The sequence below is a fragment of the Mastigoproctus giganteus genome, chromosome 11, assembly GCF_048544385.1.
Source record: "Mastigoproctus giganteus isolate SK-2022 chromosome 11, ASM4854438v1, whole genome shotgun sequence".
NCBI lineage: Eukaryota > Metazoa > Arthropoda > Arachnida > Uropygi > Thelyphonidae > Mastigoproctus > Mastigoproctus giganteus.
The window spans coordinates 96,427,684-96,446,511 of NC_143585.1; the positions used below are offsets into that span (position 1 = coordinate 96,427,684).

The 18,828-nt window shown below is 37.3% G+C and overlaps 1 protein-coding gene across 4 annotated transcripts in view; it reads right to left on the reverse strand.

Moving 5' to 3' along the window:
* The window catches only part of LOC150078282 (armadillo-like helical domain-containing protein 3), a 405,573-nt gene that overhangs the window by 35,939 nt on the left and 350,806 nt on the right, over positions 1–18,828 (reverse strand). For 3 of the 4 annotated variants that reach the window (XM_090385517.1, XM_090385515.1, XM_090385516.1), the window contains one exon: positions 10,272–10,350. In XM_090385517.1, coding sequence (XP_090241643.1) covers positions 10,272–10,350 — 79 coding nt within the window. Of the gene's footprint in view, positions 1–10,267; positions 10,351–18,828 lie in introns of all 4 variants that reach the window. The other variant, XR_016547653.1, reaches the window with a different exon arrangement.

An 18,828-nucleotide genomic window follows, 5' to 3' on the forward strand; every position in this document is an offset into this window, starting at 1 on the left:
AGTTTGATTTAAAACGTGAATTCAAGTAATTCTTTGTTTTTTCCTTACTTTATTGCACCTAATTATCATCAAAATTTATAGCAAAAAATGTTTTTTTCGGTATACCGGTATCATAAATTAAAAATACCGAAATACCGGTATTAAGATATTGACCAGTATTGTGAGCCCTAGGCAACACAGAAGTATGTGGTAGATACAAGCTAGTCTGTAATCAAGTCACAAAGGAGGATAGGCAAGCGAAGACAGATTATAAAAAATCTTTGGCAAAAGATGCAACAATTTCTTTACTTTGACTGTAGTTGGACTGTAGATGATCATTCTCAGATAGTTGCCAAACTAAATGAGTATTTTGCATCTACATTCACACATGAGGAGTTATTCAAGGAAGAGAGATTGTTGAAGCTAAACGTAAAGAAGGCAGCTGGGGTAATGGGATCTATGCAGTTAAATTAAAGGAGATGGCAAAGGAAGTAAGCAAACCTTTAGCAATAATTATGGGGGTATGCTTCAGACTTGGGGGAAGTTTCCATGGATTGGAAATGTGCAAATGTGTCTCTAATTCACAAAGGGGAATCAGAGTGACACGAGTAATAACAGACCTGTTAAATTGACTTCTGTTCCAAGGAAAATAATGGAGTCACTGGTTAAAGAAGCATTGCAGGATCATCTAGACAAGACAGCAGCAATAATTCAGACACAGCATTGGTTTGTGAAACGGAAGTCTTGTCTGACCAATTTGACTGGATACTACAATAGGGTCACAAAGAACTGGATGCAAAAAATAATTTCGAAATCAGATATTTGGATTTCAGGAAAGCTTCTGATACTGTTGCACACAGAAGACTACTGTACAAATTTGAGCAATATGGCATTAAGGGCAAGTTACTACAATGGATAAAAGGATGGTTGAGTGGAAGAATGCAGACTGCTAATCAATGGGTACTGCTCTATATAGACTAATGTTTATCAATGATATTGATGAAGCTATATCAAGCTTAATGTCAAAGTTTGCAGATGATACAAAGGTTGGCAGGGTTGTTAATAACAGTAATGAGAGTATTCTATTGCAACAGGATCTGGAAAAGTTGGGCAGATGGGCTGAGAAGTGGCAATTGAAGTTTAACATTGACAAATGCAAAGTACTGCATATGGGTAGCAGTATCCCAAGAGAAACATACCAACTGTGTGGTACTACACTCAAGGAGGTGGAGAATGATAAAAACCTGGGAGAAGTTGAGTAATTATGTAGTCAGATATGAAGTTCTCCGTGCAGTGCAGATGGATCGAGAGAGTAAGTCATGCGGTCTTGTAATGATATACAGGAATATTGCAAGCAGAGAAAGGAGGTGTTATCCCCTGTATAAGGCAATGATCAGGCACAACTGAGTATGGCATACAGGTCTGGAAGCCTCATTTTAGGAAGGATGTAGAGTTGCTAGAACGAGTACAGAGAAGGGCAACAAGACTGGTGAAGAGAACAAAGGGGTGCTCTTATGAAGAAAGGCTTAAGTTCTGTAAATTGCAGCTTCTGGAGCCTAGGCACCTGCAAGGAGATCTGATTGAGGCGTATAAGGCCTTGAATGGATTGAGCAGGGTCAATGCTGATGGGATTCTTTCACTTGCTCAGATTATAAACCCGCGGGGACATAGATTCAAACCGAGGAAAGACAGTTTAGAATAGATGTGCGGAAGTTTGCCTTTAGCCAGTGCGATGCTGATTGCAGAAACAAACGTCCCATTGTTGTGGTGGAGGTTGATAGCTTAAATAAATTCAAGGCAGACCTAAACAAACATTTGGAATGAATGGATCAGTGAAATGGGAAGGGTTTTTTTTTTGGCTGATGCTGTATAAGCTTGCTTTCTTGCATCATGTGCCTCTACTAATGCTAAAGTATAGGCCAATGTTGAAAAAAAGTTGTGTTAGGGTTAAATTTGAAAGTGTCTGTAATCCTGCCTAGACACAAAAGGAGGTAGTATATCATGAGAGCCTTCAATCAATTCAGCTCTGGACAGATTGTGCAAGGCTCATGGGGTAGAATTTTTTTCAGAGTGGTCTGTGCTTGTTAACAGGAGAGATGGCTTCTACAGGGATGGGATACACTTAAATAATAAAGGTGCAATAATATTTTACTGATGCTATCGAGCCAATGTTAGGTGAGTTTGAAAACTGCTAGCTTTGGGGGATTCACAGACTAATAGATTAACAATAGCTGCAGGCAGAGGTGGAAATGAGTTTGGCCCTTGAGGTTGTCACAGACATTCAGATATGCCAGAAAAACTGTACTTGCTACATGGGAGTTTAAAACTCTGATGGAACTAATATTCGAGCGATATTCAAATCAAGTGGACCCAATTTTGGCGAAGTATGGACGGTCTGTGACAGCCAAATCCTCTGCTTGCACCTTCACGATGGTGGGACTGTTAGGAATCCTGGGTATAACCTCCATGTACAAGCACACTGTGGGTGACCACCCAGGTGTGAACCAACGTAAGCAGGAGTTGAGGTGTGGCACCCACACCACATGGAGGAATGCCGCCCCCCCCCTCTGTTACCAGGCAATACTAGGTGGTAGATGACTCTCACCAACTGGTGCAATACCACCACTTTGCTTATTGGGGGCTTGAAGTAGTGGAACCCATGTTTAGTCTCCAGAGCTAAGTTCCGGTCAACCCTTCCCCATCTCTTCCACCATGCAATATGACTGATGACTTTTGAGAACATGATGAGTATCAAGGCAAAATCCAATCTTCCTTACATTTTGAGGGTACAGCTCTAAAACGGTGTTTGCAGGCCAGCCGCTAGTTACGGTACCGGACGGAACCTATTGGTAACTTTTTAGGAGGCTTCCAGATCAGCTAGTGTATAATCTTGCTACCGCTACTCTGCCAGATAGTGAGGGAATCCAAGTAATGTGTATGGGGGGGGGCATTGTCGAGGCCGCATTATGTCAAGGACCATGTGTACGACATATCCAAAAATTTCATTACTTCAGACAGCAATGTCCCCCCGCCACTTTTTATAACTATTGAATACACCATGAATTGTCAAACTAACAGAACAAGCTTATCTGTGAAAAGATCTAAGCCTCCCAAACACTTCCTAGTTCATTTCACAAATATATGTGGTCTCAATTCAAATCTCAACAATGTCCATTTTCACTTGCAATCTTCCAAACCCCATGTACTTTTTCTGATAGAATCTCAGTTATTGGTTGATTCAACTACTGCTCATTTCAGTTTCCCAAATTATTCGCTGTATGATTCCTTTCGACTCAAAGGTGGTACTTGCGCTTATGTCCGTTCTGATATTCCTTGTCAGAGATTTAGCAATTTGGAATCTCCTCTCTTTGATCTTCTCTGACTTAAAATCTCTCTACCTCATTTTGCCAAATTCATCTGTTGTTGTTGTTGTTATTTGGTTTTTAGGAGCATTAGCAACTAAGGCCATATTGCTCCGGGATATGCGGTGGTCATTCCCTGACCTTTCCGCGTCCTTCGTATTTGGTGGTGACGGGCTCGAACCCCGGTCTAATCAAGAAGCGTGTGTTACGCACTGCTGCTCCTTCCCACCTGGCTACGGAGGCGCCACTCATCTGTTGTCTCTACCGTTCTACCAACTCCAATAATCACTTGGAACTCTGACTTCCTCTCTTTGCAACTTGACTTTCTCCAGTCCAACTTTCGTAACTGAGAGGTAATTTTTCTTGGTGATTTTAATGTTCAAAACTCCAGCTCGCTTCCATTTTCTAGTCAAACAGACCTAGCTGGTTGAGATGCTGAGGATTTTGCAATTTCTAATGAACTTGCACAGATTGTTCATTTGCCTACAAGAATACCAGACAATCCTAATCATACAGCCAACACGCTTCAATTTTTTCTCACAAACAACCCTTCTAAGTATACGGTCAAAGTGAGTGGTCCTTTATGCACCACAGATCACAACTTGGTGATTGTCTCTTCTCCAATGGAACCTTTATCTCATGGCTACTCTCAACCTCGTGTTGTTTGGCATTACAAGAATGCAAAATGGGATGACCTGTGAGATTTCTTTTCTTCTTTTCCTAGGTTTGATTACTGTTTCAAAACTTCTGATGTCAACGTTTGCTCAGATCGTGTCAGTGGAATTATTCTTGTAGGAATAGAATCCTTTATTCCACAATCTACTTTAAAATCTCGTCCTTTATCTAAACCTTGGTTTTCCAATAAATGTGCTAAGTCTGTTCAAGAAAAGAACATTGAATATGACTTCCATCCCTTGTGGTGGAGGTTGATAGCCTAAATAAGTTTAAGGCTCAGCTGGACAGGTATTTTGAACGAACAGAGGGGTGAAGTGGAAGTGGGTGTTTTTTTTTTTTTTTTTTTTTGGCTGATGCTGCATAAGCTTGCTTTCTTGCATCAAATGCCTCTACTAATGCTAATGCTAATATCGTAATTGGCTTGTTTCCAATTCTTCAGTTTCATTTTCTTTCTACACCAAAGTTCGCAAAAATTGTAAAGCAGTTATTAATCAGTTCAAAGTATATTTTGAACAGGCTAAGAGTAGAAAACTTGTTTCTTTCCCTAATGGTAGCCAAGCATTCTGGTCTCTTGCCAAAACTATTGGTCGCAACTTTTGCCCATCTCTACTCGCACCTCTGTCAAAACCAGATGGTTCTGTCGTCACTTCAGCCAAGGATAAAGCCTACTAGCATCCCATTTTTCTTCCAACTCATGTATTAATGATCTTGGTAAAACACCCTCCACCATTCCCAACACTCCATTCAATGCCTCCTATGGTCTTCCGTCAAAAGGATGTCAGAATAATTTTGACGAATCTTGATGCTAAGAAAACTCCAGGTCCTGATAGTATTTCTCAAAACCTGTGCTCCTGAACTTACTCCTATTCTTTGCCACCTTTTTTCACTTTCTTATTTCAAAGGTGTTTTTCTTTCTGCTTGGAAACTTGCTCACATCCAGCCAGTTCCAAAAAAGGATGAAAAATCCCTCCCATCCAATTATCGTTCCATTGCAATTACTTCTGCTCTTTATAAAGTAATGGAAAAATCAATTAACCGACAACTCTTAAACTAAAACACCTCCCGCCATTCCCAACACGCTCCATTCAATGCATCCTGTGGTCTTCCGTGAAAAGGATGTCAGAAAGATTTTGACGAATCTTGATGCTAAGAAAGCTCCAGGTCCCAATGGTATTTCTCCACTTGTTCTCAAAACCTGTGCTCCTGAACTTACTCCTGTTCTTTGCTGCTTTTTTTCACTTTCTTATTCCAAAGGTGTTTTTCCTTCTGCTTGGAAATTTGCTCATATTCAGCCAGTTCCTAAAGAGGGTGACAAGTCCCTCCCATCCAATTATTGTGCCATTGCAATTATTTCTACTCTTTCTTAAGTAATGGAGAAATCAATTAACCGCCAACTCTTAAATTACGTAGAAATGTTCTGTCATATCAACGACCGCCGTTTTCTGGAACAACCTTCATTCGTACATATTTCCTGAAAATTACAGTCTACAGAATATCACCAGTGTCGATCCACTGGTGATATTCTGGCTTATGTTACCCATTTATGGACTAATTCAATGGAAACATTTGGTGAAACACAAGCAGTTGCTCTTGACATCTCAAAGGCTTTAGATTGTGTTTGGCATAAAGGTCTTCTAAATAAGCTTCCATCTTATGGTTTGCCAACTGTTTTTTGTAATTGGTTATCCAGTTTTCTCTCTGATCGCTCACTGAGGGTGATGGTAAATGGTTCTCTGTCTTCTAACTTCTCCACTAATGCCGATGTCCCCCAAGGTTATCCTATCCTATCCATAGTTTTGCCGATGATAGCGCATTGCATTTCACTTTCCATTTTGAGAAACCTTACCCTGCTCAATCAGCTTCAACTTCTTGAAAATCTGCTACCAATTCTTTAAATGCCAATCTTCAGGTAATACTCCAGTGGGGCAAAGCCAACTTTTCCTCAAAAAGGCCTCTGAGGCTGGGAGAATAGTTCATATCACAAATTTAAATAAATACACCAACCATTTTAATTAAAATAGTTTAATACTGAAAAAATATAATTAAACTATTTTAATCAAAACGCTTGGTGTGTTTATTTAAATTTGTGATATAGTAGTAGTAGTGGCATGTGATGCAAGAAAGCAAATGTATGAGCTTATGCAGCATCAGCCAAAAAAAAAAAAAAAAAAAAAAATCACACCATTCCCTCCAAATACCTGTCCAGTTCCTCCTTAAATTTATTCAACCTATCAACTTCCACAACGACAGATGGAAGTTTGTTCCAGCAATTAACCACCCCCTGGCTAAAGGAAAATTTCCGCACATCTATTCTACATCTGTCTTTTCCTAATTTGAATTTATGCCCCCTTAGATTCCTAATCTGAACAAGTGGAAGGATCCCATCAGAATTCAGCGTACTCAACCCATTCAAGGCCTTATATACCTCAATCAGATCACCGCGCAGGTGCCTAGTCTCCAGCCACTACAATTTGCAGAACTTAAGCCTCTCTTGGTAAGAGGATCCCTTCATTCCCCTCACCAATCTTGTTGCCCTTCTCTGTACACGCTCAAGTAAATCTACATCCTTCCTAAAATGAGGCCTCCAGACCTGTACGCAGTACTCAAGCCGTGGCCTGACCATTACCTTATACAGAGGGATAATCACCTCCTTTTCCCTGCTAGCAAAATTCCTTATATCATTGACAAAACCCCATGACCTGCCCTGGCAGCCTGTCTGCATTGCTCAGAAAACTTCATATCTGACTGCACAATTACTCCCAGGTCTTTTTCATTTTCTACCACCTTAAGTGTAGTACCACACAGTTGGTACGTTTCTCTGGGGTTACTTCTACCCATATGTAGTACTTTGCATTTGTCAAGGTTAAACTTCAGTTGCCACTTCTTAGCCCATCTGCCCAAATTATCTAGATCCTGTTGCAGTAGCACACTGCCATTACTGTCATTAACAACCCTGCCAACCTTTGTATCATCTGCAAACTTCGACATTAAGCCTGATATACCTTCATCAATATCATTGATAAATATACAAAACAGTGGACCTAACACCGAACCCTGTGGGACTCCACTAATAACAATAGTCCAAGAAGAGCAGCACCCATTGATTACCACCCTCTGTCTTCTAGCACTTAACCATCCTTTTATCCATTGTAGCAACTTACCCTTAATACCATTCTGCTCCAATTTGCACAATAGTCTTCCATGCGCAACAGTGGCAAAAGCTTTCCTGAAATCCAAATATATGAAATCAAAATTATTTTTCGCATCCAGTTCCTTTGTAACCACATCCTAATATCTTATCACATTTGTCAGACAAGACTTTTCCTTAACAAACCCATGCTGTGTCTGAATTATTGCTGCAGTCTTATCTAGATGATCCTGCAATGCATCTTTAACCAGCGACTCCATTATTTTACCCGGAACAGAAGTTAAACTAACTGGTCTGTAATTACTCGTGTCACCCTTCAATCCCCCTTTGTGTATTGGGGATACATTTGCACATCTCCAGTCCGTGGGAACCTCCCGAGTCCAAGGATGCTCTCATAATTATGGCTAAGGGTTTGCTTAGTTGCTTTGCCGTCTCCTTTAATATAACTGGATAGATCCCATCCACTCCAGGTGCTTTTCTTACGTTTAACTTCAACAATTTCTCTTCCACTTTGCTCTTGGTTATTACAAAATCATTAAGTATCTTGCTACAATTTGATAACCTTCTGCCATTTTCAAACCTTAATAATTCTTCACGTGTGAATGTAGATGCAAAATACTCATTCAGTTTGTTTGCTGTCTGAGTAGGATCATCAACAGTCGAACCATCGATGTCAAGTGGACCAATCAGATTCATCCCCTTCCTTTTAGAGTTTATATAAGTAAAGAAATCCTTGCTGTTTTTCTTAGCATCTTTTGCCAAGGATTTCTCGTAATCTGCCTTCGCCTGCCGAACCTCCTTTGTGACCTGATTACAGATTAACTTATATCTGCCATATGCTTCTGAGTCGCTTGATAATTTATATGCATCCCATGCATTTTTCTTCTCTGTTACGAGTCTCATTAGTTCATTTGACAACCATTTAGGCCTAAACCTTGAACAATATTTCTTAATAGGTATGAACCTTTTAGTAGCATCCACGATTAATTCCTTGAATGCTTCCCACTTAGAATTTACTGTTGGTAACATTGTCAGTTGATCCCACTGTACAGAATTTAAAAACTGTCGGAGACCACTGTACTTGCCTTTACAGAAGCAAAAACCCTTTCCTTTACCCCTGATAGTAGTTAAATCTTTAAGTAAATCTCACATCAGTACACTGTGATCACTGCCACCTAGTGGTTCTTTTATCTGCAAATTCCTAATACATGAATGATCACTGCTGATAACCAGATCAAGAGTATTACTCTCTCTGGTTGCCTCTCGAAAAACAGTAGTAAAACTAAATATTACTGAAATGTGATTCTAGTGAGCTAGTAGGCAGAAAGCAAAAGTGGCACAAAACTTTTAAGAAATTCAAGGATCTTGTCTAAATGAACATTACAAAATCAAACAAACAACACCTGTAATAGATCCCACATATTTACATGATGGTAACTCCTACATAAGCAAATGAACAACATATGTCTAATACACAATATTGCAAAACAAATTTCATATATATCCTTGTGGAAGCTTGATTTCCAGGGATGAGATCCTGCTTCATTTGTAATAACTTAATCTTCACCTCACAATTTTCAGGCATATAACAAATTTTCTCTACAGAAGTAATCGAGATGTGGAACCCAGTGTGATGATAATCTGATATCAGATTTTTTGACACTTAATATTAATATTTAATATTATTATTAGCCATATGGTGCAAGGAAGCCTGAGGCTTATGCCGCACCAGCCAAAAAATAAAAAATAAAAATTCCTGCATTACCCTGAGAGAGAGAGAGAGAGAGAGAGAGAGAGAGAGAGAGAGAGAGAGAGAGAGAGACAGAAGTAGAATGGAATCACCAAGAAAGCGAAGAATGATGATATCCAGCTCAGGACCCTGGGTTTGCCAAGCCCATACTCACCAGATGTGAGCCCCTGGGGTACAATTTGCATAAAATTAGTTCTTAAGAATATTTTTGTTTGTAAACTGCTGTTTACAACAAAAATATGTGCCACACTTACATTCATCATAAAATCCATATATTCTGTTAATACTAGCACATTCGTAATTTCCAGATAAAGTATCCAGAAATTTTCTAGATACTTTATCTTGTAAGCAAGAAGTAGGCAAATTGTCTCCAAGGACTGTTTTCCTCTATCTACATAATCGCCAAGGAATAAATAATTACTTTCTGGTAGGAAGCCTCCATATTCAAATAGCCTTAGCAGATCATAGTATTGATCTGCTAAGGCTATTTGAATATGGCCCATGGATATCTCCACATATTTTGAGGGGAGCTTCCAATTCTATAAGAACTGGTTGACTTAAAAAGATCTGACGAGCTTTGTGACATAGTGAATGAATTTCCTCTTCTTTTAGTGAAACATTCCTTTGTAGACAAGAATGTTGGAAATCCAGTAAACGGCTTAGTATGCTGTCAACATTTAGCTGATCGTCATCGGCCATCAAATAAACACCAAACCGACACAATTTATTTGGGTAATTTGATTTAAAAATTAGACTAAGTTAAAACCAAGCGCAAATTTATGGTGCTCAGCGAGCAACAACGCTCACATACGAAAAGTATTTTGTTTCAGTCAAAGTAACCAATAACCATTGCTCACTAACTTGCATCAACAGAATAAATAGTTGGATTTGATTCTTGATCTGCAATTTCATTGTTTAAAATTTCAGTTTGTGCAAGTATTGAAAAATAAGACTGTTAGCATCTCAGTTGCTATAAATGTTAGTTTTGTGTTGACTTCTGCATATGTACATGCTTTACCCCAATTTCCATTAATGCTCATTTCTAAGTACTAAACTCCTGTCTTAACACATTCTGAACTAATAGAATGTATGTCAGGAAGCAAAAAAGAAAACTTTTATTTTCTTTTACTGTTGAATGAGTTTGGAGAGTAGCAACTGCATGAGTGAGACCATTACATGGTATAAACAGCTTTCAGCAAAAATCACTTTTTTTTTCTTCTTTTTTAAACTCAAACAGGATCAATTAGTCATTATTAATCAGATAAATTCACCTAAGTTTGCAACTTAAAATTATAATATACAGAATAGCAACCGAAGACTACAGATTATCAAGATATTGGTAAAATATATTACTTGCCTGATCCTCTGTAAGAGCTGAGAGTTGATTAGCTGCCGACCAAGAATCAATTTTTGGTGTAAAATGATTTACAATGGCTCTAAAAATCAGAAAAAAAAATAATAAATTATATATATATAAATTGAAAACTTTAACTAAATATTTAAGAGGATAGAAAAACAGAAAATCAGAATAGAAGGAAATTAGTACAGCAAACATTAATGGCTGCAATGAATTATCCGCCACATATTGCTTGTAATAAATTAAAATAAAAAGAAATTGAACAAATGGCAGTAAGCATGGCAACCAATAGAGCAAAAAGTTCAAATAAACCCATATGTAATATAACAAAAAAGGGGAAGGGGAATTGAGATAAAGGGTATTGCAGAAGGAATGCTCCTAAAATAATTTATAAAAATCCAATTAATAAAATAGCAAATAACAGAAATTTTAGAATAAGCCAATTAGTTAAAATTTTGCAGCACCCAGATGGCAGTACCAGGTCCAAATTCTGTGAAATATCACTATAAACAGAGATGAAAAAAAAAAAAAAAAAAAAAAAAATATATATATATATATATATACACACTGGAGTTCAAAGAAAGTGCATCACCCCTTAAAATTGCAATCATTGTCTGGAAAACATAAGTATATGGCAATATTAGCATTAGCATTAGTAGAGGCATATGATGCAAGAAAGCAAGCTTATGCAGCATCAGCCAAAAAAAAAAAAAAAAATCCGTTTTTTTTATGTGCTTATCCGTTTGTTCGAAATACCTGTCCAGCTGGCCAAGTGTAATTTCTTACCGATTGCATTAGATAAGATTCACGCACATAGTTGATGACATTATTGCATCAGCTGTTACTTTCAGCTATATAAGCATGCTCTGCAAGAGTTGCAGTCATTCCTTGCTAATGTCAGGTTTTCAGCTCAGTTAAGTTATTTGTAGTAACTTAACTGAGCTGAAAAGAGAATGGGAAGAACATACAGGAGTGGTAGCAAGTGTAGTAACAGTCAGAAGACACCTCTTCAAAAATGGACTTGCAGCCAGTCGTCCTAAGAAGCCCCTCCTCACACAAAAATTGAAAGAGGCCCAATTAATTTGGTGTAAGGAGGATGTCAAATGGATCCCCGAGTAGTGGAAATCAGTTATTTTCTCAGATGAGAAGAAATGATTTGCCATAGATGTGGTGAAGAATACTACCTAGACTGTATGGTGTCTACAGTGAAATCCCCTACCAGCCAAATGATATGGGGGTGCATTTCATATCGCAGAGTAGGTCAACTGCAGTTTATAAAAGATTCTGTAAATGCCAATGGATACCTGACTATATTGGAAGGCAAACTGCTGCCAACCATTAGAGACCATTTCAACCTGCCAAGTAGCGGCATCTTTCAGGACGACTCTGCTCCTTGTGATTGGACGAAAAGTGTAAGTAGGCACTTCTGTAGTTACTTTAGCTTCATTTCTGCATTAGAGGTTTGACAGTAATGTGTTTACATTTGTTACAGGTGAAAAAACGGTTGGAAGAACGGTCCATTACAACTCTTAGCTGGCCAGGAAACAGCCCAGACCTGAATCTATAGAGAACTGTTGGCATCGTGTAGAATCTGCAGTTGCCAGAAAGAAATCAAAGACCCTTCATGAACTTCAGGAAGGCATAATTCGTGTTTGGAATCACGAACTATCAGTTGATTATCTTCAGAAATTGATCTTGTCAATGCCTTTATGTTGTGTTGCTGTCATCAGGGCCAGAGGCGGTTCAACTAAATATTAGCTTGCACCTGGTGAACTTTTCCATTTAAAATGATAAACTGGAGCAAATTGAGGGCTTCTGATAACATTTCAGCCATGATTGTCATGTTTACCAAAACTGTTGTATAAAGGTTGCAAATGCTCATTTTGGAATATTTTGAGAGCACCTTTAAAATATTACTTAGCATTAATAAATATCTTTTGTTTATATTTCTATTTGTGATGCTAGTCATTAATGTAACATACTATCACGATAAAGGGTTAGAAATGTGAAATTCCTAGGTGATTCACTTTCTTTGAACGCCAAGGTATATATATACAGGTAACCCTCGTATAACACGGTTATTAGATTCCTGTAAAATGTTGTCTTGCGCAAAACCATGTTATACAGGACTAAGAAAAAGTACAAAAAGGGGATTACATTCCAAAAGCTAACAAAAATACACTGTTTCATTAACAGTGTATTTACTTCTTTCAGCGATAAAGCTATGATTCTGATACAGTCCACAATTGAGAAATGTTTCCATGCCTCCATTACTTCAATAGAATGGGAATCAATTTTTTCCAAAATCCACTGTAACGATTTTCTGATGGAATGAGTTTTAAAGGTGGATATAATGCCTTGATCTAATGGCTGAATGAAAGAAGTTGTATTGACCCAGTACAACTCTGGTGGTAGAAAAATAACGTCAATGTTTAGATAACTTAAATCTATTGGATGGCCTGGTGTGCTTATCCAACAGTAATAAAACTTTGAAATCTAGATTTTTCCACAAGTTCAATAAGTACAAATCCAATAGCACAGAACGTAACACGGGAATTCCCAACAAAATAAAATACAGGGATTTCTCAATAATTTTTTTGTTGACTAGCGATCAAACAACAGGGATTAAAAAGGTGGAAACATCGAAAAATTACATCCAACATAATAGCAGGGTTTCCCCTGCACAAAAGCTCAAAAATACCTGTTATGCGAGGTTACCGAAATTTTCTAACTGTGTTAGAGCAAAACCATGTTATATAAGTACTGCGTTGTGCGAGGATTGCCACAATTTACCAATCGTGTTAGAGCGAAACCGTGTTATACAGGGGTTGCCTATATATGTATATTTTATGTGCTATGAGGGCCTTAAAAGGTGAAATAATAGCACAAGATGACTGTGAAAAAAAAAGACGGCGTGTGTACCCTGTACGCACAAAAGATGTTTTATTTTATGTGAAAACATCCTTGGCTTGGATGAGGTTAACTCATCACGGCGACATGGCCAGGAGTTTAATTGTAGTATAAAAAAGAATCTGAACATGTTTAACATTTTAAAGCATTTATTTTTTTCCAACAGTTTCATGAATTTGCAGTTGCAATACATGTTCAATAGGTAATTTACTTAAAATGGGTTTGTGGTTGCTAAAAAATGATATATACACTTGATAAATAAATTCTTTATTGCTGATAAGTACAGAACATATACTAGAGACAATAATACTCATCACGGCGACATGGCCAGGAGTTTTACATTATAAATTAGATTAATTGGCAAAAAAAAAAAAAAAAAAAAAATTTACCGTTATATGGGAAATTATAAGTTACACAAAATTAAACATATAAAAATGAAATTATAATATTGAAAATATGAGGACTGAACGTCAAAATGAGGAAATTATCCCAGTTCCACAGACGTAATCCACTAGGAGCATGTGACGGTATTTGTAGTTGGTAGCCAAATTCTGAAGGTAGACTCCAAGACGGAGCAGTGCCTGAATTTTGGGGAGTGCCTGGGCAGGTAGGAACCGACTACACAGTTTCAACTGGTTGTATCTGAGGATTAATGTGGGCTCTGACCTAAAGGATGCTGGAGGATTGTGCCACTGACAGAAATCCAAAATCTTTGGGGCATTTATCACTCCTGTGTACATTTTTACTGTAGTCATTAAATGCCTGCTGTCAATTAACCTCAGGAGCCTGGGTACATTCAGCTGCTCAGCCATGTCAGTTGTTCACCGTTGAGGGGGTCGGCAATGCTTATTTTTGACCCATTTCAGAGTCGAGTATTCACACAAGAACACCGGTTTTTGAAGTGAGGGCGACGCAGATGCCCAAATTTCAGCAGTGTATAAAATAGCCAGATAAACAGTGGCTTGAAGATATCTGGTAGTGGCTGTGGCATCGTTGGAATGAAGTAAGTGTTGTTTCCCTCTCCAGCGTAGGGTGTTAAATCGCTTCTGGAGGTATTCTGTGTGAACATTAAATTTCAGCTTCGGATCAAAATAGACACCGAGATCCTTATGGCAGGTAACCACTGGGATGAGAGTACCTAAAACTGAAGGTTGAATTATTGTTGGTTGCTGTTTCAATGAGTAAATCATTATTGCAGATTTTGAAGGGTTAAGGTTTAATCAGAACATCTTCAAGTAAGTTGAAAGGGTGGTCAAGTTCTCTGTGATGGAAGACGTAATTGCCATTGGGTTTGCAGACGGTGGGATTAAGGTAAGAAACTTTATATCATCGGCATATATTAGAGCATCTTCACGAGGACTCATGATAGGAATCAGAATGGCTGAGAAGAGAAGGTCAGACAGGACACCACCTTGTGGGACTCCTGCATTGATTTTTCTTGTAAAGTGGGTCTTCTTCAAAGTGAGGTAGACACTTCTATTCCTCAATAAGGCAGTGAGGAAAGCTAGTAGGTCTCCATCAATCCTGAAGAAGAATTGCAGAAACCTGAGAAGGGCTGTGACGTCTAGGCTGTCAAAAGCAGCTTCAATATCTGCATACACTATAGTTAATTCAGATTTAGTTTCGAAGGCTTGAATAATTGATGTCTGTACGGACATGGGGTTTGTTATAGCAGATCTATTTTCGACTGCGAAATGGAACTGTTTTGGTTTCTGTGGCATCAGCTGTTTGTTTAATGCTGGAAGAGTACCTTTTCTAGAAGTTTGAGGAGGGTGGAAGAAGTTGAGAATGGTCTGAATTCTTTTAGGCTTGTTGGCGCTTTAACCTTGAGATTGTAAAGAGTGTAAATGTCTTTGAAACACAGCATCAATTATAAGTTCCATGATTAGTAGTCAATACAGATCTAGAAATATTTAACATTAGTCCAAATTTATTTTATAAGAAATCAGTCAAAGGTTTGGTTTGAGTATCTGCAAAATGAACGTTGAAATCTCCACTAGTAAAATTGTTGTAGCAATGCAGCTCCTTCAATCATGTAAGGAAATAAAACAAAATGGATGAATTCAATGATGTGTTCAATCTTTTGGTTAGGTGAAATGTAAATGACTACTGACACTATCATTTGACCATCAGGAAGAAGGCATTCAGCTAACATTTGCCAGTTCCAAATCTCTTTCCAAATGTCGGTAGAATTGTCACCCGTGTTTTCTCGTTCCATTTCTTCATTTGATTTTCTATTACGCTGTCGCTTGATAGGTCACACGGTAGGTATATAAGTTACGACAACTGAACTCTCGGACATTGCTTGATGAAGCAAATACCAAGCAATCTCTTGACTAGTAATTTTGACAGAGTTGAGCATGTCAATGCTTAATTTTCTTATAATTTCAACAATGTCAAACTCAGGATACTCATTCATAATTTCAATAATTTTATGTTGTAGATTGGGCTTACTGATCTTATTTATATATTCAACGATGTAAGCAGCACAAGAATATACTTCTGTGATGAATTGAATGTCCATGTTAGACTTTAAAACGCTAAACACAAAAGGATTGAAGGGGTTATGCCATTTTTGATGAGGTTCTAGTTTCGGAAAGACTTTTGGCTGAGAAATACCAGCTCAGAGTAAATCGACATATGATTCTGAATAAATGCGATTTTCTTTAAAGAAGTGATTGATGCTAGTATATTTGTTGTCCTCTAGATTCTTCCGCAATTTCTTGTATTCAGCATTATATTTGACTCGTCAAGTGTCTGCTTTTGGCATGGGAATTAAAATCATTGTAGATCGTGATGGCATAAATGGAACTTCAAAATGACAAACTTGTTTATCGCTAGCTTGGATCCTTTTGTAACAAGTAAAAGTATGTTTATGAGTTTAATATTACCAGAGGCTTTTGCAGTAGAAACGGAGACGAGCTGATTCATCATAGGCTATCGTTGCGTTCATTTCCCATAGGTTCTTTAGGAGAAATTATTAAGCCACAAAAGAATGTGAGCATGTGGACTGCCATGATGTTGAAATTCAATCTGTTTAAAACAGTTAACACTGTGTGTGTGGTATGGTTGTTTATTGGCACATTAGCTGCTATGGCTATAGTGCACCTATTCATAGGAATAACAGAAAAAAATTAAGAATGAAGCAATTCAATTTCATTTCAGTTCTGAAACCTATTCATAAAAGATTATGCACTCCAATTTGTTTCAAAAATCAGAAAAGTTCATTAATATTTGCCTCCTCTCCAATGGTATGATGTAATGTCAACAGTTCTTGAATGTTAGCCAGATTTTGAAATATTGAAGTACAATGTTGTTGATGGTGTGGACAGTCAATCAAAATATGTTTAACTGTTATATGTTCTGAGCAGTGTGGACACTAAGAAGGATCATCGCCTATGAGTAGATTGAGGTGAGTCAGATGGGTATGTCCTATTCTTATCTTTTTGTAAAATAATAAGAGGAGTTTACCTCAATATAGTACGTAGAACACTTCCGTATGTTACTCTCCAGAAATTAAAATGAAAAAATCAAAAACTTACATTAGAGTAAAAAATAAATAATTAAAAACCAATTTAACACAATTAAAAATCAATTTAACGCAATTAAAAATTAAAAAGAATCTAACAAAAATATTCAAAATGATTTTCCTTCCTGAAGCTGACAACACTTTTCGACTGTATGTCGTGATCACAGGAATGAAAATTACCGAATAGGGTTGAACCTGAAACTTAAATAGTGATTATTTGTCTTCACGCATGCAGGTCCACACATCGGAGATCAAATATGGCTGCCAGAATTTCATTTCTACGGTTTCTGCAATTAATAGTCGCGTATAATTATGTTTAACATTAAGTATTTTGGCCTCGTTAAATAAAAAAGTATGTTTTTCGTTAATAGCATGAAAGGCTAATTCTGATGCTGCTGAACGAGAAGCACAAACTGAGGCTTCATGTTGATTTACACAAATATTCAGAAAAAATTGAGTCGAACCTTGGTAAGACGAGTCACAATCACCACAAAAAATGTTGTTTACCAGATCATTAATTTGTGTTGCAAACACGGAAAGAACCGAGCGATTGTTCAGTATAGTGTGTAATTTCCATATTGGCCTGGCCACAATTTTAAATTTGGTATCTTTAAAGAATCTATTAAGCTGTTTGTGCCACTATTCAACATATGGGACAGAAATAAAGTATTTTTTGATATTACTATTGTTGGTTGGTGTAGTATTTTGTATCCTATCGTTAGCCAGTACCGTAATTCGGTTTATTGTGGCAAGGGGATAGCCCCTGTTTAAGAACCTGCTAGTTAATATTTGTATTTCTGAGCCCAAAGCAGATTCCGTCGTTGAATATTTATAGACATTTAGAAATTGATTCAAGATAATCGATCTTTTGTAGGTGAACGGGTGATAGCTATTATAATGTAGAAGCATACCGGTGTTTGTAGGTTTTCGATAGATGCTAAATTGGATTTTATTCGAGTCCCAAGTAAGCGCGAAATTTAGAAAGTTTAATGACTTTGTATCCATATTCTCCCTTTCCAATGTAAATTTGAGTCTAGAATGAATATTAGTAAACGAATGTAAAATGTCTTGGATAGTACTACTATCAGTAATAACTAGAATATCGTCTAAATACCTCCCATAGTATGTGATACGGGTTGAAAAGGTGTCAAATGTATATGCTCAATCGTTGAGAGATAGATTTCTGACATTAAGCCGCTCAGGCTCAAACCCATTGGCAATCCAAAAATTTGTTTGTACACCTTGTCTCGAAAGGTGATATAGTTGGCCTCAACTAACAGTTTAATCAAGTGAAAAATTTTCTTAAAAGGTAGTTAGTTTCTTATAATTAATCGGTATCAAGTTTTTATTTAACATATCCCAAATAATATCTAATGTGTATTCAACATTTACATTCGTATATAACGAGATAACATCTAGTGAGAATAAATTGTCATTGTCACCAAGTCTACAGTCTTTAAGATTATTAAATAATGTATCGTAGTTCTTAATCCCAAATTGTATTACCTGTTTAAAGGGTTTTATAATGCTATATACATGTGTGGCTAAGGATGAAAATGCCGAATTCCTGTAGGAAACAATAGGTCGAATAGCAAATCCAGTCTTGTGTAATTTTACCTGACCGAAAATTACACAATCCAATCCCATTTTCTGAAATTCTGGAGCGTAGGTAGAAGCAGCTGAGACTTGAGCAAAAGTTTTTCCCAAGGCTTTTGCTATATCCAGAGGAGCAGAGACTTCTGGACCATTGCAGGAAAGAATTGAGGAAGGAACAGTTGGAAACTTCCTGGAAAGCTGCCTAATTTTCTTCTATATTAATCGTGGGTTAGTGTTTCTATTGATAGTTGATGCAAACTGAGTCCAAGAATCTTTCTTGGCTTGTCTTTGAATAAGACATGCTTTTCGAACTCCAACTAAAATAAGATTAACTGTAGTTGGAGTTTGATGAAATAAATTCCATGCTTTATTTTTTTTTTCTTCACTTTTGTGCATTCCTCATTCCACCAATTGTTGAAATGCGTTGAGTCTGAGAATTTGTTGAGCTTTTAGCTGCAAATAAAAGGCAGGAAGCGATATAATCGGTAACTTCGTCTATGGGCTGTAGTTGTATAATTATTT